Consider the following 27,529-nt stretch of genomic DNA (forward strand, 5'->3'; position numbering starts at 1 on the left):
TGACTCCTCCTTTGGGTGCTAGTGCGCATGGGCATCGGCTCCATCCTTAGATTGTTTTGCCATAGTAGGGTTAGATGGAGTAGTATGATAGAATACAGATAGAAATGCCCATGTAAGTGTATCTAAATAAGATAGTGTTGGAACAGACACAGGTTTCCGGGGAGGCTGGGAGGGCATGTACCAATCTGCAGCCCTCTATGCCAAGAACAGATGCATACTGGTAAGTAGCATATTCCGTTCGAGGCATATGGGCTGCAGATGGTACATTTATGAATAGACTATACAGCAGTTATCTCCCTAGCGGTGGTCACCAGTGTCTGTTGCAACAGTCTGAAATAAAGTTTTTAGTACAGCTTGTCCCACTCTAGCCTGTTGTGTTGCCTGCACATCTACACAGTAGTGTTTTGTGAAGGTATGCGGTGTAACCCAGGTAGCTGCTTTGCATATATCATCTAGAGGAATGTTTCCTAAGAATGCCATAGATGCTCCTAGTTTAAGTGTAGAGTGAGCTCTGGGAGGAACAGTTAATGTCCTCTTTTCTTTTAAGTAGCATATTTGTATACATTTTACAATCCACCTGGCAATGCCTGCTTTAGAGATAGGATTGCCCTTATGTGTAGGAGAAAACGCTACAAATAGTTGTTTTGTCTTTCTGAAAGTTTGTGTTCTTTCTATGTAGTACAATATCGCCCTTTTGACATCTAATGTATGTAGGGCCCTTTCTGCTACCGTCTGTGGTTTTGGAAAGAAGACTGGTAGTTCTACTGGCTGATTGATGTGGAATGCTGAAATTACTTTAGGCAAGAATTTTGGGTTTGTTCTAAGAACCACTTTATTTTGGTGTAACTGCAGGAATGGTTCTTGTATTGTAAATGCTTGCAATTCACTTACTCTTCTGAGTGAGGTAATAGCTATAAGAAAGGCCACCTTCCATGTGAGGATTTGTATTTCACACCTATGCATAGGTTCAAAAGGTGGTCCCATTAGTCTGGTAAGTACTATGTTGAGATTCCAGACTGGGGAAGGCGGTAGTCTTGGTGAAATGACTCTTTTGAGGCCTTCCATGAAAGCTTTTATTGCTGGTACTTTAAACAGGGAAAGATGTTGTCTGTTTTGCAGGTACGCTGCTATAGCTGCAAGATGTACTCTAATAGAGGTGTAAGCAAGGTTACATTGCTGCAAGTGTAGTAAATAGCAAATAATCTCTTTAGTGAATGCGTCCAGAGGGTTGATGTTGTTACTGTTACAGTATACAGCAAACCTTTTCCACTTTGCTGCATAGCATGCTCTGGTGGTAGGACGCCTTGCTTGCTTAATGATTTTCATACAGTTTGGAGGTAAATCTAAGTATCCAAATTCTATGACCTCAGGAGCCAGATCGCTAGGTTTAATTGTTTGGGATCTGGGTGCATTCTTTCTTCATGGTTCTGTTTAAGGTGCATGGGTAATAATCTTAACTTTTGATGTGGCACCTGTGAGAGTTGCAGTAGCGTGGTGAACCACGGCTGTCTTGCCCACGTGGGTGCTACTAGTATCATTGTCATTGAATGTTGTTGCAGTTTCCGAACCACTAATGGAATTAGTGGGAGAGGGGGAAAAGCTTAAGCAAATTTGCAAAGAGATCTATCTCTGGTTGTCCCCATCTTTGGAAGAATGGCTGCAGTATTTGGTTGTGCAGTTCCAATTCGTGTCTTTGTTCTGACTCTCTGCTTAGGATGTCTGCTATCTGATTTTGAACTCCTGGTAGGTGTTCGGCTAACGGATAGATCTTTTGAGGAATGGCCCATCTCCAAATGTCCTGTGCTAGTTTGGATAGTTGGAGAGAGCGTGCCCCCCCTGTTTTTGAATATAATACATTGCAGTCATGTTGTCTGTTCTGATCAGGACTGCTTTGTTGAGGATTTGCATTTGAAAAGCTTTTAATGCTAGAAACACTGCTAGTAGTTCCAGATAATTGATGTGCAGTCTTTTTTGCTGTACACTCCATTTCCCTGCACTGTATATTTCTCCATATGCGCTCCCCATCCGGTGAGCGATGCATCCGCTGTTAGTATCACTTGTGGAATCGGTTCTAGGAACGACCGCCCCATGGAAATGTTTGTTGTGTTCCACCACTTCAGAGGGCGATGTGTGCGGTCGTCTACCAATACCAGATCTGTAATCGACCTTGAGCCTGATTCCACTGTGTTGCTAGACATTCTTGCAGTGGACGCATTTGTAGTCTGGCATATGGTATTAGCAGTATGCAGGAGGACATCATCCCTAACAGCTGCATGAACACTCGAGCTGTTAGTGAGTGTTGTGGTTGAAATCTTTGGATCAACATGATCATTGTTTGGATCCTGATTGGATTGGGGTATACTTTGGCTCTTTCTGTGTCTATAGTAGCCCCTAGATATTGTTGAACTTTGTTTGGTTGTAGGTGGGATTTTGTGTAGTTCTCCGTAAACCCTAGCTGGTGCAGCAATTGAATGGTCTTTTGTGTGTTTTGAAGACATTCTTCCTGTGACTTGGCTTTTATTAGCCAATCGTCCAAGTAAGGGAAGACATGTATTTGTTGTCTTCTTAGGTGTGCTGCAACTACTGCTAGGCATTTTGTGAACACCCTTGGTGCTGTTGTGACCCCAAACGGAAGGACTTTGAACTGATAATGTTGTCCTTCTACTACAAACCTGAGGTATTTTCTGTGGGCTTTGTGAATTGGGATGTGAAAGTAAGCGTCTTTTAGATCCAGTGTAGAAAGAAAGTCCCCTTTCTTCAGTAAAGGAAGTACTTGTTGGAGCGTGACCATGTGGAAATGTTCCGAATTTATGTATGCATTGAGAGGTCTGAGGTCTAAAATTGGTCTTAGAGACCAGTCTTTTTTGGGAATTAGGAAGTATAGAGAGTATACTCCTGTCCCTTGCTGATGTTTTGGAACCTTCTCTATAGCAGGCTTTTGTAGCAGTGATAGTACTTCCTGTTTTAACAATGTTCGATGATCTTGACTCATTGGACGCTGTCTGGGGGGAGATGTTTGGTGGGGTAGCTGTGAGTTCTAGGCAATAACCATGTTGGATAATTTGTCTCACCCACTTGTCTGACGTGATGTTTTCCCAGACAGGTAGGAACTGTGATAGATGTCCCCCGACTGGTGTTATATGGTCTGGGGGAGTTGTATTAAGTCACTGTTTTGGGGTTGGGGAGTTGCGGTTGTTATTATTTCCGCGACCTCTACCCTGGTTGTTGTTACCTCTGTAACTGCCTCTTGAATTACCTCTGGGTGATGTTGGTGTAAAAGAGGTAGATTGCTGGCTTGTGCCTGTATTCTTTGACCCGCCTCTATAGGTGGACCTACGAAAGGAACCCCTTTGAGTTGGCTGTTGCAATGCTCCCATTGATTTAGCAGTTTCTGTGTCTTTTTTCATCTTTTCTAAAGTCTCATCTGTACCTGAGCCGAAAAGTGTTTTTTTGATCAAAAGGTTGGTTCAATAAAGATGTTTGTACTTCTTGTTTGAACCCTGAGACCATAAGCCATGCATGTCTTATTAACATGATACTGGTGTTGATGGATCTTGCTGCAGTGTCTGCCGCGTCTAAGGCGCACTTAATGAAGTGTTGGTTATTATCTTCCCTTCTTGTATAAGCTGGTCTACCCTTTTTTGATGTTCCTTAGGGAGATGTGTGATGAGTTTTTCTAACTCATCATAATGCGCTCTATCAAAGCGTGCAAGTAGCGCTTGTGTATTAGCTATGCGCCAGCTGCTTGGGATGCTACTCTTTTGCCCGATGCATCTATTAACTTGGACTCCTTATCAGGAGGAGGAGCTTCTCCTGTAGATAATTAGTTTTCTCTTTTACGAGCGTTTGTGACTACAAGCGAGTCCAGAGGTACCTGTCCCTTGATAAATATTGGATCCTTGGGGGCTGCCTTATATTTTTTATCAATTCTTGGGTTTAATACCCTAGCCCTCACAGGGTCTTTGAATATGTCTGCTGTGTGATTGAGAAGACCCTTTAGCATAGGTAGTGTTCCTGATGTTCTTTGTGCAGCCGGTAGCGTTTCTAAAAGGAAATCCTCTATTTGAGGTTCTGCGTGTAAATCTACCTTATGGTATTTTGCTGCCCTATTAATCAGCTGTACAAAACCTGTATTATTATCAGGTGGTTAAGCTTTTGAGGGGTATAATTCTGGGTCATCATCATCTGACCCTGCATTATAATTCTCCCATGGGTCTTCTTCATCTGGGACAGTGTCGTCATCCCCATGAAGTTCTCCCTCCCCTGTATCACTGTCTACATTTGTTTGAGGTGTAGATGGTCTTGGTGTAGAAGGTGGAGGAATAGCTGGCATAGTGTGAGGAAGAGGAGAAGAGGGTTTGTCTCTAGGTCGAGGAGAAAGGGGAGGAGTTGTATTTGTCCCCATTGTTCTCTTTTTAGGAGGAAGAGCTTTGTCATCTAGCTGTTCATTCTTCCTCTTTTTCGGTGATTTTGTCACCACTTTGCCAGTTTGCGGATCGATAAACAAAGTCTTTTGTTTTGGATCTGTCTGCTGCTCCTTTGTCGGTACCGAAGTTTTTGGTTCCGAAAGGTGCCTTTGCTTCTGACCGTCAATGTTCTGTGTTTTCGGCACCGAGAATTTGCTCGATTCCGATTTTTTCGGTGTCGAGTAAGTCTTCGACGTCGAAGCATGTTTCGGTTTCGACATGGAATGTTTCGACGGCGAGCTTTCGTTTGTATGGAGCTTCGGTGTCGATGTCGACCGTTTCTCGGATCAGACATGGTGGGAGGGCGAGAGTTTCGGTTTCTGTTTCGTTGCAGGGCCCGAAGGCGGGGCGTCGGAAACTTTCTTTGTTAGTCTGACCGGGCTTGAAGGCGGGGTCGGTACCACACGGGGTCGTTTTTTTGGTAAGGGGACGTCGTCACTCACGGTTTGTTGAGCGTTGATTTCTTCGACATCAGACTCGTCCACTTCCGACCCAGACTCGTCCTCATGTTCCTCTTCTTTTTCGGGGTGCTGGGCCTCGAACAGCTCCGGGATTGCCTCCGACTGCATTCTCGAAACCTCGTGTCTTCGGGCTTTACGGTTTCTGATCGTCGACTTGGAGGAGAATGCTGCGCAGGCTTCGCAGTCCCTGGATTTGTGTTCAGGCGATAGGCAGAGATTGCACACCTCGTGTAGGTCCTTGTGTGGGAACTTAGCACCACACGTTGGACATCTCTTAAATGGAGTCCTTTCCATGGACTCCGGGCTGGACTACGTCGAGAAAGGCCTCCCGGTTTCGTCGACGTAGAGGAAAATGTTTATTGTTGGAGTCGAAACGCGTCGGAATGGAAATGAAATCGCGTTCGATAACAATACCATCGAATTGGAAAGGGAATACGCGCCGAAATATCACTTTCTCGAAGTCGATCCGGAGCGCTTCGATCCTCATCCGAACCCGATGGCGGAAAAAAACAATCTAAGGATGGAGCAGATACCCATGCGCACTAGCACCCAAAGGAGGAGTCACCAGTCTTGTGACGACAAAAGACTTCTCCAAGAGAAAAACAAGTGCAATCATCCGAGCCCAACACCAGATGGCGATCTGTTCATAAATGTACCATCTGCAGCCCATATGCCTCGAACATAATTACGGCAGCAGCACTGAAGAGACACTGGACAGAAGGTTCATGGAGGGGACAACGTTTTAGTGAAGGACTGGCACCCTGGGGGGAAATTCACAACCCCTGCATGAAAGGGTTCTTAACTGAAATGAAAGGGATGATGGTAACAGCAACAAGCATTTGCAAAGCAATAGGTCTCAAATTTGTGAAAGTCAGAGGTTTTGGTGTTGAAAATGATAATGTTTTTTAGCTTTGTTGTATATAGTGGTCCCAGCTAAACATGGATTGAACTGAAAACGAGCAAGCAAAATTTAAATACAACCAGAAAAAATTCATGTGGAATGTTGGTTTTGAACATGCCTTGTTTTTGGGCAATTATTTAATCTCCCTGTGCCAAATTGTAAGCGGAATAGTACTTTGGTTGGGCCGATAATATGGTGCAGACTGGGCAAGATGAGGTAATTACATATTAGAAACCGCCACTTCTGAACAGCCGGTAGGGTTTGAGATGTGAGCTATGCAGCATCTTAAAAGTGCAGGGATGAAGCCAATTGTATACTTGTGAAATATTAATTAAAATACAGCATTTGTGCCTGTTAGGTAGGGCTGGGGATGTCGCAGGCAACTCTAAGGCTGGAACAGAATGCATTGTGGTGTAACAGTCTGAGCAGCTGATGTTGGAACTTTAGAACTGATTAGAGTTTTAGTGCTGGCTTAAAATGCTGCTGTTTTGGCAATTTATTTAATCTCCCTGTGCCCACCATAATTAAATGTGTCCTTGTGGAACGTAACTGGCGCTTATTTAAAGTGCTCCGATACCTTGTGTGAAAGTTTACGTGGTATAAAACTAAATAAAAAAATTAGATGTACGGCTAACATGCACTTAAGAAGCATTTACATTTAATACGTAGCGTATTGCAAATGCCCGTAAAACGAGTGAATCACAGTCAATTGAAAGCGGAATTGTGCTTTTAAGCAAAAGCCTGGTTAACCTCAAAACATTAATTTTGTATAAAAATACAGAATTTATTAGCAACGGGGAAAAGGTCACGGCAAGTGTTTTGAAGACTGAAAGCAATTCAGGTTTAACAACCAACCCAATGGGCGCATGGAATCCCAGCTAAACACAGGCTGAGTTAAAACAGTGAAAAAAAGAAAAACAAGTTTGAGCTATTGGCATTGTAAATGACAATGCCTTTTATTTATGTTTTGGTTTTTGAAGCATAAATAAAACGCATTGTAATTTACAATGCCAATAGCTCAAACTCGAGTAAATGCGAGACCTATTGCATTGCAAATGCTTGTTGGATTGGGCTGCTTGTTTTGCCTCAGTCTCTTGGTGAGCAAAAAAGTTTGACATTTGGCATTCTGCAGGAGCCCACTTAGGATTTAGGACAAACATTTAGTATGAGGGGCAATTCTGCACCCTTCTGCTCTAGTTAGTTGGTCCTCACAATGCGGTACCACAGCAGTGAGTCCCCTGGGAGAGGGCCTTTTCTGTGGCTCACAGCACCAGATCATCGCTGTGAGGATCATAAGCGGGGACAGTGGTGTAGCAATGGTGTCACAGGCTCTGATGCAAGCAAAGTAACTGGGCCACTCCCTTCCCTTGTCCGCTGGCTGGACAAGAAATTGCAGCCATCAGTTGGGTTCAGTGGACCCCTAATGCCTCTGGGCTCCGGTGACACTGCAATTACTGCACTAGTGATAGCTACACTCAGAGAGGGCTCAACCCTTGGACCCTGCAGCCACGTTTCTGTCATGTGAGAGGCCAGGGTAGGGGGCGAGTGAAAGAACAATGGCCCTGGCCCAAGCAAGGTACATTTCCCTGTTCACTGGAAGGATAGTAAAATACAGCCAGGCTTTGTGTGCTATGGGTGCATAACTGCACTATTGATAAGTATACCCTTCAGAGAGGCTCCACGGGTCTCTGCTGTGTGGCCCAGGGGAGGAGAGGTCTCTTATGGCCCTCACAGCTCCACATCATGGCTAGAGAGGCCAAAGGGATAGAACCTTGCAGTGACGGGACAGGGATTAGAGGCCCATGAGATGAGAGCCGAATTCCCTCAACCCCGAGCTATAACCCAGAGCTGTCAGGCCCAGGGGACCCCAACCCCAGCCATGCTTTAGCGCTGTGGGGCCAGTGGAGAGTGATCCTATCCCCGGGCCTCACAGCAATGCTATAGCTCAGTGAAGTACTTAGGAGATCAGGGTAGCCAGTGAGTCAAAGGCCCAAGAGCAAAGAAGGCCCAAGAGCAAAGAATGAAATGGACCCCCTGGTGCTGTTTGAACTGTAAAATACAGCCATAATCGTGGTTCAGTGGGCCCCAATGCCGTGGCACGGGCTGCACCAATGGAAGCTATGCCCCTTGAGGAGGGGCCCTTTTTCCTCTCTTCCTCTGCTGGGCCTCACAGCTGGGGCAGAAACAAATAGATAATGTATTCCACATTCATGCGGGTGTCCCCTTGGTGCTGAGGTAAGTGTGGGGGCCCTGTCCCTCGGTCATGGATCCAGCTCGACCGGCCTTCTTGGGGCCCTGGTCTGACTCGGATAGCGCATTAACTTTGCTGCTGGAAAGGCGACCTCAGGCAGCTAAGAACGGGGCAGCGGCCCTGGACTTGATGCCACAGAGTGCGTGGGCGACGGGCTGGCAATAGTCCCGCTATAGCCTACAAGAGCACGCGCGGGTGAATGCTGAGCGCGACATCCCTAAAAATAAGGGCATCAATACTGTCCTGTTGGATAAATAAGCCACTGGACACTAGCCCAAACTCTACCGACCAATCAGGGTCCCCGTTGCTGTGCACTCCGCGGAGGCAGCGAGAGGGGCCCAAAGGTCATGCCTCGGTCGTGCCATTGTCAAGCCAAGGGTGGCCGCGGTGAGTGTGTGTGTGTGTGTTTTGTATGGGACGGAGGGGGGATGGAGGTGGTAGGAGGGTAGCGTATCAGTGGAAATGTGCAGGATCCTGTATCATCGCGCGCAGATCCCAAGCCCTCAAAAAGCCCCAGTTTGAATCAAGCTCTTTGAATAATTTCGAGTTGGAAACCCTAAACATTTTGATTTCCCCTCACCAACCTTTGATGGGGGTAGAGGGTATTTTGCAAAATGAAAGTTTTATGTCTTGCCCAACCATCTACACACTGCACGCATTTTGTGCTCTAAAAAAGAAACATGAAGTCGCTTTATTCAGACCTAGGGGTTCTCAGGCGACTGCTTGGTTTCCTGGGCGCACTGAATTGAATATTTAACCAATTTACGTAACACACACCACATGCTTAATAGTTTTACGGCGCCGTCACACGTAGTGGTCGGTAGATTGTTTTCCATGAAAAACCCATCTGTTGCAGTTTGCTCAGGGCTCAAAGACAAGTTAGACAGACATGAGGGGGGGGGGTGGTTTAGACAGGGGTGGCAGTAGATACAGTGTGTCTGAGGTAGGAGAGACCAGGCGTTGTTTGTCTTGCGTGAGGACTAAACAGGCCACCTCCCACCACCATTTCTGGGACACAGCAAGGGAACATAAAGACCACTTGCACAGAATAGAACCAACTTCTCTGAAAAGTTGCACTAAGGTATGGTAAATATAGAAACCAGGCAAGGGTGGCCCTCAAGGCAAGACTTGTCCTCCGTGACAGCGTCGCCCTCCTAAGACTGGTGCAGCATTGTTGTATTAAAAAAAAGCTGTTGAAATAAATCTCACCAGCCCTCCACAGTTCTGGATAATGTGACATCAACACGCAATGCACCAGCAGGCAATGGATTTTCACGGTTCACTTCTCGCTCGAGTTTTAAGAACCGCTCCAGAAGTGCCCTTTAGAAATTGCACACAGAACAATCAAACATATTAAAAAATATATTTAGTGATTGCAGACACTAACAAAGGTGAACACAGCCCCATCTACTTGAAGAAACGGTTCACAACCTCTCTTTCCTTCTTTCATTTAGTTGCTTCCCTGTGAAATGGATCCAAAAAAAGAAGAAGCCCGCGAGTGGTGGGCGCGCGCCACAGAGACATGTGGTTTCAATTAACGCTCCTGTGTCTGGGCACAATAATTGAAACCACATGGCAGCGGTGCAGGTAACCGACACCAATAGGCCATGGGCGGAGCAATGCGACCGCCTTTGGCCAATTGTATGCTGTCTTTAATAAAAAAGATGCATGCAAAGGCCAATAGCATGGGCCAAAATGAAAAGCACACGCAAGAGCGTGTGCGATTCCTAGGTCCGTTTTGAAACCCCCTACATTAGGTCTCTCGCTGGACGAGCAATGCTGTGCACTGAAACACTAGGTGCAAAAGCTAAAAAGGGGGATGGAAGTGGGAAATACAAACATCTCGGGATAAAAGAAATCAACACTACTAAGGGGCACTCCCCAGAAACAAGAATCATTCAGAAGGTTACCCCGACAAGTCAGAGGTCAAGAGTATGGAGAAGAGTGCTAAATGGCTTCCTTCAGCTCCTCTACATCACAAACCTCACCTCTGTCCCAGCCAAGGCTTAAAGAGAGAGAAGAACCATCCAGGCAAGCCACTGCGACATCAACACCTACCAGGGAAGCTGGAGGGACTTCTTACCCCTATCAACAGAACCGAAGACCCTATCCAGCTAGAGCAGGGACCGAAAGACTCAGTGTGCTAGCCAATCATCTTCCTTCATTGAGTGCGTTTCACAGAAGAAATGTGGGTGGAGGGTGCAGTGAGCCAGCCGGTAACTGCATGTTAGGAATCTCCATGCTACACGCACCTAGAGGCCAGGCTCTGCCAAAGTTTGAAATCCCCATGATACAGGCACCTAGATGCCAGGCTCTGCTAAATGGATAAATAGAAGTAATTGGGACTGCTCGTGGCCCATTTAACACTAACCAGCCAATTATACTAGTTGTTTATCCTGTGCTCCCTGTCCTGCACACACATCCTATTGCCCCCTTTACAGAAGCTTGAGATTCCACCACTCAAAATAAAAGTATTCCATAAATCACTTGATTCAAAAACCCTTCACACAAACACTGAAGTCAGAAGTGCAGCTTAAAGTCTTCATGTCTTAAGTCCAAAGTTAACAGTAAACGGATGCACCGTAACAAGTGCCCTATCAGAGCACAGTTCACTCAAGTCTATAAACCAGTGCATGACTGATCTCATAACTAATGCGTTCTATGGGAACAGATGTAACGGTATGGAAGCAGCCCCCTAATGTCCTCTGTGGTCAGTTAAGTTCACTGATTCTTACTGTGAGAAGTTGGCCCGATATGCAACGTTCGCTATTCTAGCGACCGCTATGTATCGTTCCAACGACCCTTATGGTGTTTGGTTGTAAGTCAACCTATAGACCAGCTATCCTAGTAGCGTGGATACGAGCAGTCTAAGGCTAAAGACTCGAGAGGGCGTGTTAAGCCAGCTGTTTACCACACATGTACCCCTTGAACACCCAGTGAAAGGACACCACACAAGTGTTATGAAAATAAACAGGATATTTATTAAGAATCACAACAGCCCTGTACTCTTTATGAGGACAGGGTACTAAGCACAAACCAAATCTCTTAGGAAAATACTTCAAGTGCACAATTAAAACAAGTGTCCGAGGACACGGAAAGTTTAAGGTCTCGGGCGGACCCGATAAGGCAAGTCGGAAGCGAGGGACTCGGGACCCTAGAGTAAAGAGGCTATGCAGGCACCGAAATGCCGAGTTACCTAGCCACGAGGGCTGCGGCTGCACAAGTCTTACAGGCGTCGGGGTCTTCGCTGACGAGCCAGGAGCCGGAAGAAAAGGAGTTGCTGGCCGGCGACCAGTGATGAATAGTTCGTAGAGATCCAAGCCTGGATCAGAGATTGATGATACCTGAAAGCAGAGGGGACCAAGTTCGTACTACTAGCCAGTAGTCAGAGGGTACCAGGAGGGCACCGGTTGGCCGTCACCTCGACCAGGTGAGTGGGCGACGCTAGGCTCTGCAGTCTCACGGACCAGGAGGCGTTGTCGGCGACCACGGTGGAGGTGCGAGCTGTCCCACGGAGGATGATGCTGTCGGCGTCGCTGGGCCCAGGATGGGGCAACAAGCCTTGGCAGATCTCAGGACCACGTGGTGGGCCTAAGATGGCGTCTTGAGTGGACCAGGAGGGTCCGGGGTGCTTCTCTCAAAGATGGAAGCAAGGGCCAGTCTGGAGCAACCAGACCAGCAGTGTTGATTGTCGGATGTCGTCTTGGAAGGGCACAAGCCAGCGGCTAGTGACCAGACAACGTGCTGAGCAGCGAGCAGAAGGGCCCCACGCAGATCGTGGAGATGCTGGGAGACTGCACTTCGGTGCTGGAGCGGCTCAGGGTCGGGGCTTCTCGGACCCCAGAGCACTCACCAGGGAATTGCTTCGATGGTCGTGCTGGTTAAGAGCGTGCAGGTTCTGATGATGGCCGGTCCCTCGAGGTCTCGTCGCACCCACAGATCACAGCTGAGCTGATGACGTGGGTAGAGGTCAGAGGTGCCAGGGAAGCCGGTTCTCGTCGAGCTGGGCCGTCGGATTCCTTGAGGAAGGACTTACAGCAAACCGCAGAGTTCTTAGATGGTGCCCGCTGATGCAGGGTGACTACTCCTTAGTCACAAGGGAGAAATCTTGAGAAGAGTCTTGAAGGTCCTTTCGTAGAAAGTAGTTCTTGATTCAAAGATGATCTAATTTGGAAGGGTCTCCGCTCCGGCCTTTATTCTAAAGAAAGGGGTGGGTACATGACTAGGTCCTGCCCTAAGGGTGGGACCAGGAAGGGGGGTAGTTACACCCCTCTCCCCTGCCGGACTTTCCCCAGGCCAGGGCTGGCGCCCCTGGAACTGGTTCTAACCGGCAGATGCGTAGTGAGCACCGGGGTGCCACTCCGCAGTCACCTTCTCGCAAAAGCCCTACCTACCCAGAATACACAAACCCTGCCTGGGACGGTGCGAACACCGCCCACGACAGGAAACCCTTTGTCCAAGCGCTCCTCGCTGGAAGGACTCCCAGCAGCAGGAGGTCAGACTCGTGTCTGTGGTGGCAGCATCCATTTTGTGGAGCGAGGCTTTAGTTAACTTTAACCGGGGTTCACAGTTACGTACATGTCGTGTCCCTCTAGAAGGGCGGAATGCTAGCCTCGTCGCCAGAGTTGGTGAGAGGGCAGCATCCCGATTCGTATGACACCTTACTCGACATGCCTTGATAACGCGACACCGGAGTTACCGATATGGTACGAGTTATCATGGAACAGCCATTGGGTCTTGATTCCGCAAGCTGCAACCGGGCTTGGCTCGGGCCAGAACACAGTTCACACGAGCCCATGCACTCTGCCTTCAGGATTGTCAAGGCCTGCCATAGGAGTGACTGATAGGAACTCGGGTGTCCATTGTATGGTTAGATATAGGGCTACTATATCTAAAGCAAAGTGTGATTACACGACTTCGCCCCAGCTGTCATGCAGCCAGTTGTGTCAAATTTAGGAGGCCAGCCAGGGGTGGCATAATACATGCTGCAGCCCCTGGCGGCCCTGGGTACACCTATGCCCTGCGTTACGGGGTCTGATAAGGTGGCCCAGTACCAATTGGTAAATGCACCTAGGGTACATATCGTAATTTAGAAAGAGAACAGCCAGGCTGTGGGTCTGATTGGCAGGCCCACAGCCAGAGAAAGTTGTAAACCAGTGAAACAAAAGCAAAAAATCTGGGTGATCATAGGATTGCAGACCCTACTCTCCTACACTTACCTCAAAAGCTACGTATGTACAGTTAATATTTTGCAGTGGCAGTGGCATTCAAACCATAAGGAATACCCAAATGAACCAAATGGCCGATCTACATACCAATGCAAACTTTTGATTTAGGTTTCAACCACCACTTAAAATGACAATATCTTCAGAACCAAAAGGACCAAGAAGATGGTCCAAAGCATTTTGGAATCATGACAACATCACTAAGTCAAAAGAAACGCACCCGTCAACACATCTGTGTTGTTAAGGTAGACAACCATGAGGTAATTATGTAATTGGGAAAGGGCATGACATGGAAACACTATACGTAGGTGATGGGTTGGAAAAGGTTAGTGTTGCTGCTGTATAATTTGGATTATATTTCTTAAGTCTTTTCTTCCCTTAATCAGCGGGACCGCAGAGATTTTGTGGCTTCTGGGCTACCTCAGTGAGTTGAAACATTCTTTAAGCAGATTCCCAAGTTAGCTTTGTTTTATGCTTGCTTTCCCAAGAACAGTGCACTTCTTGCTTGTGCAAACCAGTTCTTGATGTTCGCAGATTCTCTCTTTCACGCAACTGGTCACAGTGTAGTCAGGTCTGAAGGAATCCAGACTTGGGCCAGTTTAAAGACAGAGCAGCTACTTGGCAAAGGTACAGTGACTAGCTGTATATTTTCGATGCAATGGGCTGCAGGGTCTCGTACATGCCCAAAAGAGTACAAGGTACAGGATCAAATGGGGTGGCTTGAGTTCAAGCAGGGGCTATTGGTCCTCAAATGTGGGGTTTAAACATTCTTTTTTTTAGATATGGTGTTCCGAGGTCCATCATACTATAGTTCAGAAAACTGGGCCATGTATAACCCCTTTCTACATCTTACTCATACTGGTAAAGATGGCGAGCAGTTACAGGCTTCTCAGGGGAGTAGTGTGCGAGTGCTTGAGCCACAATCACACAAAACCACAATAAACTAATGTCCAACCCAGTATTTATCTTTCAAGAGAAAAAGTGCTTTAATGCAGAGTAGAACATAATACTGCACACAAACGCAACCATAAATGAATGTTCCTGATTGCTAACAGGCAGTCTTGCACTCTGTCCGTTAACTTTCCCGGCACTCCCATTGATTTACTTTCATCAGGGTTGAAGCTGTTAGGGTGATTATAGCTTAAGTGCAGCTCTCAATACTGAAAAGGCTTATGTTTAGTCTTACGTTCCTGATCAGATGAAGGAGATCAATTCTGAGGGCAGCAGTCAGGCTGCTTCCTCAGCTCACTCGCCCTCCTCGCTCTTCTGAAGGTGGTACGCCAGCTGGCAGCTGCCTTGGTGTGCTGCATGATGACATCTGGGCCACACTCCCACAAGAAACAAACAAAGTCCTTTGTCACACACTGGCTGATTCTCCCAGTTACTGCGTCCATGAACAGGTCAAGTGTCTGGGAATGATACAGCCATGCACAGGCCAAGTCTTTGGTCATAATGCAGCCATGCAAAGACAAATGCTAAGGTGACAGTGCGGCCAGGCACAGGCTGATAAGCTGGGGATGATGCAGTGATGCAAAGAATAATATTTTGGTGTCGATGCACTCACGCAAATGCCAATACACTGGTAATGATTCAGCCAGGCACAAGCCAATATTTAAGTGATGATGCGGCCACACAGAGGCAGATATTTGGGTTATGATGCAGTCACGCACAGGCTGATATTTGGGTGATGATGCAGCCACACAAAGGCTGATACTCTTGTGACAATGTCACCTTGCATAGGCTAGTTCTCAAAAAATACAATTGTAGCCATAACCAGGTGTTGACAATTACAGACTCAAACTTTGCGATTCTAATCAGGAACCGCAACAGAAAAATTGCAGGCCCACAGGCACCATGGTGACCAGATCGCCCTTCTCAGTCTTCTTCTGGGTGATACACAAGCATCAGGGAAAAGCTGCATCCCACTTGTCTTGGAGAGTCACTCCTTTAGGGTTGGCAGGTTCATTTCTTTTTCTCAGTAGATAGGTTTCTAGGTGCTTTTAAATGGATATGAAGATCTTCCAGCAACATGTCAGACAAGGGCCCCTTCAGCTCTGGGAAACTGGCATTAAGGCGGACAGCAGCTCTGATTGCAGAACACTCCCTTCCTTAGCTAACAGAGGGCATGGAACTGGAACAACAAGTAGGGGTAATAAGATTCTGTTTTTTACTGCAAAATCAGACAGGGATGTGTTTCTACTGTTCCTACTGTCTGCATCTTCAAATCTGGTTTGCGATGGCTCTTTTCACTTGTCTGATGCTCACTAGACACAATGTTAGTGTAGAGTGATGCTTTTCACAGCAGGGTTGTCTCCAGTATGAAGCACTCACAACAGAGGCACAAACTGGCTGTCATCATCCTACTGAAAATGTATTCGGAGAAAGACACAAGGCTAGGCTTCACCTAAAGGCTCCCCTCACTTTGAAGAACAGAGTCTGCAGTCTCAGCCCTCAACCATGGCATCTACCAAATGGCAGTGTTCAGGAAGACCAGACAGTAGCTCCGTGCCAAGCAAAAGGCCTAATCGAATTTCAAAAGGAAACCTCTCTACTCTCCCCTCTTCAGTTTCAAGATCTCATCCCAGTAACTTCAGGAATGTCAGCAATTCACTTTAACTTTCTGGTAAAACAACCTCTCCACGATTATGTACAAATGCGAGGCCTGGCTATCCAAACTGGATCCCTTGTGCCTCCATTACTCAAAGTCACTGCTTCAACACACCCCCTCCTGGCACTGAGGACGCAAACATTTCAGCCACTCCACAAGCTTATCAGAAATTAGACCGTTGGGCCCCTCTTGGCCTGTCTAGATTTGTGTCGCTGGTGTAAACAATAAAGTCCGGTTCCCCTATAGATCCTATGCCCGCTAAACTTAGCACTTTAGGTCTGAATATTTTTCAGTTGTTGGTAGGACTTCGTAATTGCTCCTTACAAGAGGGGCATTTCCCCCCCAACATGGAAACATGCTACACAGTCCTTCTGCTCCTGAAGAAACCCAATCTGGACCCTTCTATTTGGTCTAGTTATAGACCAATTTCTATGCTCTCCATTATGTCAAAAGTCATAGAGAAGCATGTTAACAAACAACTTTTGTAGAGTTCCAATATTACCTTCATCCCTCCCAATAAGGGTTCAGAGCAGGACACAGTACCGAATCCGCCCTTCTAGGAGTCAGGGAACACCTCAGAAGGCTTCCTGGATGAAGGGAGACTGGGTCTCACACTACTCTCTTCAAACGATTGGTTAATCTGGGTCTCCAGGGGTCAGCCCTCGCTTGGATGACATCCTTGGTGGAAAGATGCAGCCTCACCTTGTTTTCTATGCAGATGACACGCATATCATCTTCTCCTTGTTATCTGGCAACAACTACAATTCTGAGGCTTTGAATTTCTATTTGGGCTGGGTTGCCATGTGGATGACTAACAACTCACTCAAGCATACAGTGATAAAACTGAGGAACTGGCATTGGGAAATAATCCAGCACTTTGGGGTCCACAGCACTTGCCAGATAGTAGATACCCAAAGGCAGATTAAGCATCCATCAGACGGTTGCAAGTAGTTCAGAAATCTGCTGCTAGGATGTTATACAGACCCTCCAAAGCCGCTTGGGTCTCACTCCTTCTCTGGGAGCTTCACTGGTTAACTGTGGATAAGGTCCGCAGACAGCTGAAGACCTGGCTGTTCTGAATCAGTAGGGACTGCACAAGTCCGATCTGCTGCTAGAGCACCAGGAAACCCTGTGTGGGTAATTGTGCACTATATAAAACTCGTTAAAAATACACCCCATCCAAGTATAATACACGCCATCCAAGTATAAAGCAAGCTATGCACACAGACATGCACAAGTGCAGAAATGCGGTATTTGAAACTATGAAGATGAATTCTACTTCATCACTGTGGTGCTCAGTCTTCACGTCCTCTGTCAAGAGAATGGCCCCAAAATCATGACTGGGTCGAAACATGGTTGACAATAATGACAATCGTAATTTCAAAACCTCCACACATCAGATAGAAGTTTCATCTCCTCTGTATTATGTCTTTCATAAACTACAACCGCCTTTACAAATACATCCTTGCACTTTCATTGTCAATATGCACTACGTGACCCTATGCAGCACTGGGCACTTTTTATGTACTCTGTATATGACTGATATTTAAGTGCATGGGGTTGACAATACAAGCATCATTAGGCAAATCTTTCGTTATCTGGGTCTTTTATGTTTTTGCTTTTCATTTTTTGGAACAAAGTGTGTATAGGTTACACCTTTCATTTTGAGATTTATCATCAACAAAACAATGTTGTTTATAATAATACATACAAAAACAGTTAGTGCCACATCTTGCAGAAGGTGCTAACGTCTAGTGGTTTTCTTTGTGTATCAAATCTTAACTACTTCCTTACCAACATGTAAATAAAACTGCATTATTCGAAATTATAACCCAGTTGAAAAATGCACCACAATTTAGAGTGAGCCTCAAGAGTTTAATTGGAGTAACTCAACAGGAGTGCAACTGTATTGATGATCCTGGGACATATGCAGTAAGCAACAGGAAAAACACAGTTTGCTACATATAAACGTCCATCACAAACTGCTAGAGGCAACTCGATCCACTCCATACAACTATCACATACACACAAAAATTCATAGGACAAACTCATATGTACAGACCTCAACATATTCAAACAACCCAATGAACCACTGAACACAAAATGTTGCTTCAGTATAGCCTTACCTGACATCACTCTGCAAATACAGCCGGCTGTTCCTGATGCTGGCAGAGCTCCCCAGGCAGCAGGTCACCTCGCCGTATTCCTGCATAATCTTCATCATTTCGCACATGGCTAGAGGGGAGAAGGCAGTGAGTCAGCAGGATAATTACTACTACCAAGAATAGTTAATATATAATAACTGGTAGAGTTCAGTACCTGTTAACAACCCCACTTAAAGTGAAGTATCTGGCACCAATGGACAAACAAGTACCATGACTGTACCATGGAGGCCATCAACTTTGCAGGAGTAAGAATTATTTATGAGCTCTGCTAAGTACATGACTGTTTCTACCAGTGAGCAACAGCTACATGCCACTAATCAAATGTCCTAATGCTGCCTAGCCTGACCATGGTTAAAGGCCTTGCAGACAAAGGATTACCGTGACATGTTCACATTGGTGGACATCAAAGTTGGGGGTCAGACAAAATACATCTACAGATTTGAAGGATGCAGACTCATTGACAAACAAGGCACTCCCCAGATGCTGTTAAATATGATATCTGCCCACAGATCAGGCTAATATTTAACAACCAAAGAGTACAGGACTGCAGCGGCAGAAGGTAGGAACTGTCCCACATTTCCAAGGGAAAGATGCATTAAAATCAACCTGAGTTTCAAAGGGAATACACGGAGAGAGGGGATAAAGAAAATGCTAAGTACGCAGTAAGCAACTGTTCTTGGTACGTAGAGCTGTAGATTCACATGCTTTGCATACTCCTGCAATCTAGTGTTGGGTTCGGATGTTTGCACTTTGTTTTTCTTCGAAGAAGTCTTTCCAGTCCCAAGGTAGGTGACTCCTCCTTTCAGTGATTGTGCGCATGGGCATTGACTCCATAGTTAGATTGTTTTTCCGCAGGGGGTGAGAATGGAGTTAGTAAGAGTAGAATAAAAATGTCCATGCGTATGTATATAAAGTAAGAGAGAACTGCAACAGGTACAGGTATCTGAGGAGGCAGGCGGGCGCATGTGAATCTACAGCTTTACATGCCAAGAACAAATGCTTACTGGGTAAGTAACATTATCCGTTCGAGGCATGTGAGCTGTAGATCACATGCTTTGCATAGACTATATAGCAGTATTCTCCCAAAGCGGTGACTAACCTGTACCAGTTGGAATGGTTTGAAAAAGTGTTTTAAGAACTGCCTGGTCTACAATAGCTAGTTGTCTCGCTAGCACATCTGCACATTAGTGTTTGGTGGATGTAGGCGGTGTAGACTATGCTGCAGATTTACAGATGTCAGCTATGGGAATGTTTCCTAAGAAAGCCACAGTAGCCCCTAGTTTGCAGGTGGAATGAACTCTAGGGAATATTGGTAAAGTCCTCTTTGCTTTTGCATAGCATGTTTGAATACATTTCATTATCCAGCTAGTAATACCGGATTTAGAAATGGAATTGCCTTTGTGTGGTGGAGCAAAAGCCAGAAAGAGCTGTTTAGTTTTATGAAATGGTTTTGCAATTTCTATGCAATATAATAATGCTCGTTTAACATCTAAAGTGTGTAGGGCTCGTTCTGCCACTGAATCTGGGATCACTCCCATGACTCAGCAATGCTTCTTCCCAGCCTATACTCCCAAAATAAAGGTGCCATGATTAATGCTCATTTCCGTGGCGTCCCTTTATACACCATAGGTGGGATACCATTGATGCCAGGTGCCCCTCCGGGTCGCATTTTTTTGATGAGGTGCATGATTTCATCAGGTGGTATTCTTTTTGGTTATGTGAGCGATTTTGTGGTTTTGTGATCCTTGTTGTTAATATCCCTTATATTAGGGTTTGGACCATTATAACTAGATGTCTCCATATAGAGGGCTTCTATGTGGTTTCTCCATGCTGTAGGCGAGATATTTGTGTTCGGTCACTGGATAGATCTGAAACAAATATTCATCCTGTTCCAAAATTGCTTCTGGTCTTGTGACTTTATTATTTCATGTGCTTTGCCTCAATGATTTTCTTCGACGACTGTGCCAACAACCTTGCCCCGTTCAAGAAACCCCCCAACAGCCACACCAGTAAGAAAGCCAGCTGGTTCACTGAAGACCTCCTAGCCTCCAAGCAAACCTGTCGAAAGCTAGAGAAGAACTGGCTCCGTGAACGAACACCAGACAGCTACACAGCCCACAAGTACGCCACCCGCAGACACCATCACCTCATCAGATCTGCCAAAAGGGCCTCCTTCAAAGACCGCCTAGACAAAAACGCACACGACATCAAAGAGCTCTTCCACATAGTGAAGGAACTCTCCAACCCCAGCTCCAACAACATCCCACCTTCACAGGCCCTGTGCTACTCGCTGGCCACCTTCTTCCACTGCAAGATCGCAGACATCCACGACACCTTCAACGCCACGACCGCCACGACAACTATTGAGACCTCCGCTCCCACGACCACCATCCGCACCAACCGCCTGCTCTCCTGGACCAACATTAACGACAACACCGATACCATCAGGATCATGAACACCATCCACTCCAGATCCCCATCAGACCCACGCCCACACCACATCTTCAACAAAGCCAACACCACCATTGCACCCCATCTCTGGAAGCCATCTACATCTCCTTCGAGACAGAAACCTTCCCGGAGAGCTGGAAGCACGCCGAGATCAACGCCTTCCGGCCCATCTGCCTGCTCCCGCTCCCGGCGAAGGTCATCGAGAAAACCTTCAACAAACAACTAACCAGCTAACTCGAGGAGAACAGCATCCTGGACCTGTCCCAGTCCGGGTTCCGCAGCAACCACTGCACCGAGACTACCCTCATGGCCGCCACCGATGACATCAGGACCATGGTAGACAACGGAGAAACCACCTTCCCTGATCCTCCTGGACCTTTCAGCTACCTTCGACACGGTCTGCCACCGCACACTACCCACACGCCTCCACAATGCCGGGATTCAAGAGAAGGCCCTGGACTGGACCACCTCCTTCCTCTCCGGCAGAACACAGAGCATCCGCCTCCTCCCCCTTCTGCTCCGAAGCCACCGAGATAATCTGCGGCGTACCCCAGGGCTCATTCCCCAGCCCAACGATGTTCAACATCTACATGGCACCACTCGCCCACGTCGCCAGACCTCAACATCATCTCTTAAGCCAATGACACCCAGCTGATCCTCTCCCTCACCAAGGACCCCCACACCGCCAAAACCAACCTCCATGGAGGAATGAAGGCCGTTGCCGAATGGATGAGGAACAGCCAACTGAAGCTGAACTCGGACAAGACGGAGATCCTCATTCTTGGATCCACCCAGTCGGCCTGGGACGACTCCTGGTGGCTGACCAACTGGGACAGCTCCTACACCCACCTACCACGCACGCAACCTAGAGGTCATCCTTGACTCCACACTCTCCATGAAAAAGCAAGTCAACGCCGTCTCTTCCTCCTGCTTCAACACCCTCTGCATGCTCCACAGGATATATAAGTGGATCCCCACCGAAACGAGAAGAACGGTCACCCAGGCCCTAGTCAGCAGCAGACTGGACTACGGAAACGCACTCTACGCAGGAGCATCGGCCAAACTCCTGAAACTGCTTCAACGCATCCAGAACGCCTCAGCACGCCTGATCCTTGACACACTTCTCCGCAGCCACATCACACTCCACCTGGAGACCTGCACTGACTCCCCACCAACAAGAGGATAACCTTCAAGCTCCTCACCCACGCACAGAAGGCTCTCCACAACACCGGACTAGCATACCTCAACAAACGCCTCAGCTTCTAAACCCCCACCTGCCAGCTCCGCTCGGCCGACCGTGCCCTCGCCACATTACCCCGCATTTGAAGAGCGACCTCCGGCAGCAGATCGTTCTCCCACCTTGCCGCCAAGACATGGAACACCCTCCCCACGCACCTACGGGAGACCCAAGACCTACTGACCTTCAGAAGACGCCTCAAGACCTTGCTTTTTGAGCAGTAGCAGCATCCCCCACCCTCCAGCGCCTTGAGACCCTCACGGGTAAGTAGTGCGCTTTACAAATGCCATGATTGATTGATTGATTGGTTGGTCCGGGGTCATTCGGCTGCTTTTATCTTAAAAGGCTACTGCGAGATTTCCAGATATCGGTGAGCTGGTCGTAGGTTAGAAACTGCTTAATGCAAAAGCAGGGTTGGTATATCTTGAATCTTGAAACCCCCCTCGGCTTAACAGTGAGCTTAGTGAGGCAGCAACGATGAGACAGCAATGGTAAAACTGCGGTCCATATAGCATGCTGCTTCAGGGCCAAGCTTGTTGGAAGTAGCCTGGTTTGACGGTAAACAAAATTTTGGGCTGATGATAAGGTAAAGATCAGAGACAGGTTGGTTGCTGTGAATGACTACTAGCCGCCAACCCTGGCTGCTCGTGCCAGACCGCTGGTGAAAACTAAGCTGGATCAAAACTAAAACAGGAGTCGGAAATACTATAGGCTTTTTGCAGCTACACTTACCCCAGGACCAGATCCGTCTCTCACTGCTGCCCCCCCGTTGGGGGTGCTGAGGGCTGGGTCGACAACCTGTGATTTGCCAACCCCACATAAATCCCGGAAGTTGAAAGGTTGTTCTCCAGATGCTGGACAATACTGGATAATTCGGAAAGCCGGAGCCAGTGCCAGCGGTTGACTAGGAGTAAGTTAAAAAAAAGGGGTGGTTGATGATGTAGTTGTTGATGAAGGATGTTTGGTGTGACAGAAGCTTTCCCTCGTCATTTGCTAGATCGCTTCCACTTCTCCTCTCTTCAAAACCCGGAGGGCCGAGGGCGAGTGGGGCTAGGCCAGGTGGCCGCAGGCTGCACCCGATACTAACCGGGTCACCTATGTGGACCCCCTGGGGTACACTCTCTGCAGTCGCATCTATTGCAACCCCAATTGCGCTGCACAACCCCCCCAGGGAAGACAGCGACTGGGCACGCTGCGGTCTCTCACAGGTGCACACTCGAACCGATCCACAGGGGAGAGTCGGGGGAGGCTCGGGGGTCTTGAGGGTGATCTGGTGTCAAAGAATGAAGGATGGGGGAGTAGAATAACCCTACTTTAGTGCTTGGCGATTCGGCCTCTTGGTGCGTCAGCGTAACCCCGTCATGAACCTTGCTCATTAGTTCTCCTTGAAAGATCTACAGAAATGACCGCCTGGCTGAATTCCAGTATTTAAACTTTCATTGATTCACATGCTTGAATCAGAGTAGAGAGAAGAAATAAGCACTTTTTCTATAAATACACCTCATTTTCTAGTGCAAAAGATAATACATATAAGCATATATAGGCAGTAAGCAAAATTTGAGTAAGAATAAGGCGGATGCATTGGCAGAGGAGGGCGGCACACATGAAGCTCACATGTAAAGAGGAAAAATTACAATCAGATTTGATGGAATGGCGGGAATTGTGCAATACTGGGCTAACAATGGAGAGTGAGTCCGAACACAGTGCATCAGAAACTGGGGAGGATGGGACAGACGAGGAAGAGGAAGCCAAGGAGAATAAATGCTAAGAGTAGGGACTAATGCTTATATGGACAAAACCATGCTCCGTTCCATAATGTCCCCATGTAAAAATTATTCTGTACCCCCGTTTTTCTCATTTTAACTTCAATGCCACAACCTAAGCTAAAAAAAGAAAGATGTCATACTGTATGCTATACTCATGATGTTTTGTTTTCATTGATAAATCCAAAATAAAGTTTATAAAAAAAAGAATAAGGCGGATGGCGGGAAAAAAGAAACGGCGCTCACCTTTAATGAGAAAAAAATGCCTTAGAACCGATTGTCCCACTGATGCATTTCTGAGAGATTCTGAATCTAAGCAGTAATATTGTGGTTAAGGTGCACTATTCCAGGTTGCTGCTCTGCGGATACCTGGCAACGACACTCCGCAAGCAACGCAATGGAAGTGGACACGGCTCTTGTTGAAGGGGCACGCACCTTGGAGTGCAAAGGCTGACCTGCCTCCTGATGAAAGATTAGAATGGAGCTAGATATCCATCTCGAGATGTTCTGTTTTGTTAGAGGGAAACCATTTCTTGAGGCGCTGTAGGCCACTAAGAGTTGGTTGGATTTGCAAAAATTCGAATTCTGTCCAAATAAAACTTTAAGCACCTTTTGATATGCTCGTTCAGCTGACATCTGAGGGTTTGCAAAAAAACAACTTAAGAATAACAGGCTCGTTAAGACGGAAGTCCGATGGGACTTCAGGAATTTACTTAGGGTTTGTGCATAGAATAACCCTATCATCCCTGAAGTGAAGAAATTGTTCCTGGATGGTGAAAGTCTGAATTTATCTAAATCTTCTTACCGATGTGAGGGCGAGGAGGAGAGCTACCTTCCAGGACAGACATTTTATATCTGATTTATGGATAAGCTTGAAAGGATGTTTCATTAACTGTGAAAGTACTGTGTTGAGCTGCCACAGACGAGGGCAGGGTCTCACTGGTAGAAATGTTCTGAAATTATTTTGAGGAATTGCTGAATGAGCCTGACAGACCATAGGGATGGCGTTGTGGGTGATCTTTGAAAGTGAGAATTTGCTGCAAGATGTACCTTAATAGAGGTGTGAGCTAAGCCTGATTGAGCAAGGTGTAAAAAGTAAGGTAAAATCTCATCAGGTGCAGAGATGGGATGTACTTTAGCTCTCTGACACGCTAGGCAAAACCTTTTCCACCTTAACCCCTTCGATGGGTGTGACAAGGTCAACGCGTCATGGGCGTTACCTGCGCTGTGCGTGAGACGAGTTGACCTTGTCATGTAACGCGGGATTTTTGAAATCTCAGCACTCAGCGGGAAAACTGCTAGCGCGCATGCGGTTAGGCAGTACGTTTTGTTAGTACAGTACGCCCTTGCCTGGCTAGTATGATCCAGCAATCTGAAGCAAAGTTCAGATGTCTAAATTGGTGGAACTCAGAAGCCAGGCTGCTAATCGTAGAAACTTAAGGTCTTGATGTAGAACTTGTCCCTGTCTCATCGTGAGCAGCGATGGGGTCGGTTTGAGCCGAATACGATGCTGCATCTTGCAGGGCTCGGCCTTCCTCTTCCTGAGGAATTTTGGAAGGAGAGGAATTAGAGGAAAGGAGTAGGTAAATATGCTGGACCATGCAATCGAAAATGCACGACCCTGGATGAGGATGCCAACAAGCAATGTACTAGCATTTTGCCTTGTGGGGGGTCGCAAAGCGGTCCAGATTTAGTTTACCCTACTTGAGGAAGTTTTCTTCCAGTGTGTGTTGGTCCAGTTCCCACTCGTGGCAAGATATTTTCAGCCTGCTCAGGGTGTCCGCTGTGGCATTCTTGTTCCAGACTACCTGGTCTGCAGTCAGATGTATTTTGTAATGAATGGACCATTTCCAGATTAGTTGAGCTTCCTGTGACAGAAGGGGAGATCTGGTGCCACCTTGCTTGTTTATGTAGTGCAACGTTGTTGTATTGTCTGTCCGTACGTACTAACACCGAGGACTTCTGAATCTTGGGAATGAAGGCTTGTAGAGCAAGATGCACGCCCCTCAACTTGTGTAGATTGATGTGAGGGCCCCGATCATGAGGTGGCCATTTGTCTAGCGTGTAAGTCACTGTCATGACTCGGGCCAGACAATTTTAAGGAAAAATTTTAATGGTATATTCCAGCAAGGACACTTTGTTCAGGCACAGCTAGGAACCGGACTGTCCCCCCATTCAGGAAGACAACCTGGGTTGGAAAGAGCTTCTTTAGGGCCACCGTTATGTTCTGGAACAGATTCCTACTGACATTGAAATCTGCCCCCTCGCTACTATCCTTCAGAAAAGCCTTAAAAACCTGGCTTTTTACACAGGAGTAAAAGACACCAACACATCCGAGTGACCCAACTGGAATATTGCTGCGGCCTAAATCAGATCTTTACAGCGCCAACATGCCTCCGGGCATGAGTTAGCGCTTTATAATTTATATTTAAATTACATTACATTACAGTTGCCAATGACCTGTATATCCTGGAGGTAAGCTCCCCACGTGTCCAGGGAAACATCTCCAGTAATCACTAAAGGGAAGGGTTGAGTTAAGAACGGTAGACCGACTGATAGATTTAGAGGTTGTGTCCACCAGGTGAGTGACTTGACCATAGGTGGAGTGACCTGTATGATTATGTTGAAGGTTCCTGTAAGCCTGTGCCCATTTGATGTTCAGTGCTTCTTGAAGTGGATGCATGTGCAGACAACAGTATTGGATTAGATGAATGCAAGAAGACATCATACCTAGGAGAGATTTGTAAAGATGAATGGAAAGTGACTTTCTTTTTTGTACTAGTCTTGCCAGAGTCATCAGCTTTCGTTGCCTCTCTGTTGTGTGGTATGCTCGGTTTAGCGTGTGTTCAGCATGGCTTCCAGGAACATTCTCCTTTTTTGACGTTTAAGGGCTGATATGTTTGGATTGAGAGTGAGGCCTAGCTTGTTGAATAGGTGTATGTAGGTGGATCACCTTGTGGACTGGTTGGAAGTAGCCTTGACCAACCAGTCATCAAGATAGGGTAAAACTTGATAGTGGCTGCCGGCTACCGTGAACCTGATTTCCCGGGTTTTGGATGGATGGGGACATGGAAATATGCACCTTGAAGGTCTAAGGACATATAGTCTCCTTTGTTGAGGAGTTGCAATATATCTTGCAATGCAACCACCTGGAATGACTGTTTTTCTATATATTTGCTGAGGTTTCTTCAATCCAGAATTGGTTTCCACTACTTTGACTTCTTGTGGATTAAGAAGAAACAGGAGTAGAAACCGTCTCCTCTCCGAGATAAGGGAACTCTCTCCCAAGCACCCTTCTTGAGCATGGTTTTGACCTTTCACATGAGAAGACGTAGATTATTTTGGATGGAAGGTTGAGGAGGGGTTGTGGGAGGTGTTTAGATGAATTTCAAAGCGTGTCCAGATTGAAGCAGGTCTAGAAACCATTGATCGGTTATTATCTGTTTCCAATGGTGCAGATGGTTTGTTATTCTCCATGCTACCCTGGTTGGAAAGGGGATGAACGCAGTTGGCGTGTGGACGAAGTCATTGCTGGTGACTGGTATCACTGCCTTGTCGTCCAGACTTTCCTCTGGGAGGAGGTCTGTTGTAGGCTGCAGATGTTCTTTGTCATTGGTGGAATTGGGACAGAAATTGTTAATTAGAGGAGGAATATGTGAAATAGCGTTATTGCTGGCATCCCCCTCTACAAGATCGTTCCTAGAGTGACACAAAAGGGCAGCTTTTTGTATTGTAAGGTCTCAACAACTTGGCTGTATCTGTGTCCATTTTTAACACTTAGAGAGCATTGTCAATGTGTTTCTCAAACAAAGTTTCTCCATCATAAGGTAAATCTAATTTGGTCTGGACCACCGGCCTGAAAGTAGCTGCTTTGAGTCAACATTGATGGCTTAATACCCCTGCCCCATCCTGCTGCCTGAATCCAGTGGTGGCAATGTCCATGTCACAATCAATTATCTCTGATGTTGTGCACTCACCTTCTAGCAATCCTTTTTTTGCAA

General features: G+C 46.7%; 1 protein-coding gene across 3 annotated transcripts in view; it reads right to left on the reverse strand.

Moving 5' to 3' along the window:
• The window catches only part of TMEM94 (transmembrane protein 94), a 734,938-nt gene that overhangs the window by 131,480 nt on the left and 575,929 nt on the right, over positions 1 to 27,529 (reverse strand). For all 3 annotated transcript variants that reach the window (XM_086930762.1, XM_086930761.1, XM_086930760.1), the window contains one exon: positions 18,039 to 18,147. In XM_086930762.1, the coding sequence (XP_086786888.1) occupies positions 18,039 to 18,147 (109 nt within the window). The remainder of the gene's footprint in view (positions 1 to 18,038; positions 18,148 to 27,529) is intronic.

Source organism: Lissotriton vulgaris, chromosome 7 (assembly GCF_964263255.1).
Source record: "Lissotriton vulgaris chromosome 7, aLisVul1.2, whole genome shotgun sequence".
Lineage (NCBI taxonomy): Eukaryota > Metazoa > Chordata > Amphibia > Caudata > Salamandridae > Lissotriton > Lissotriton vulgaris.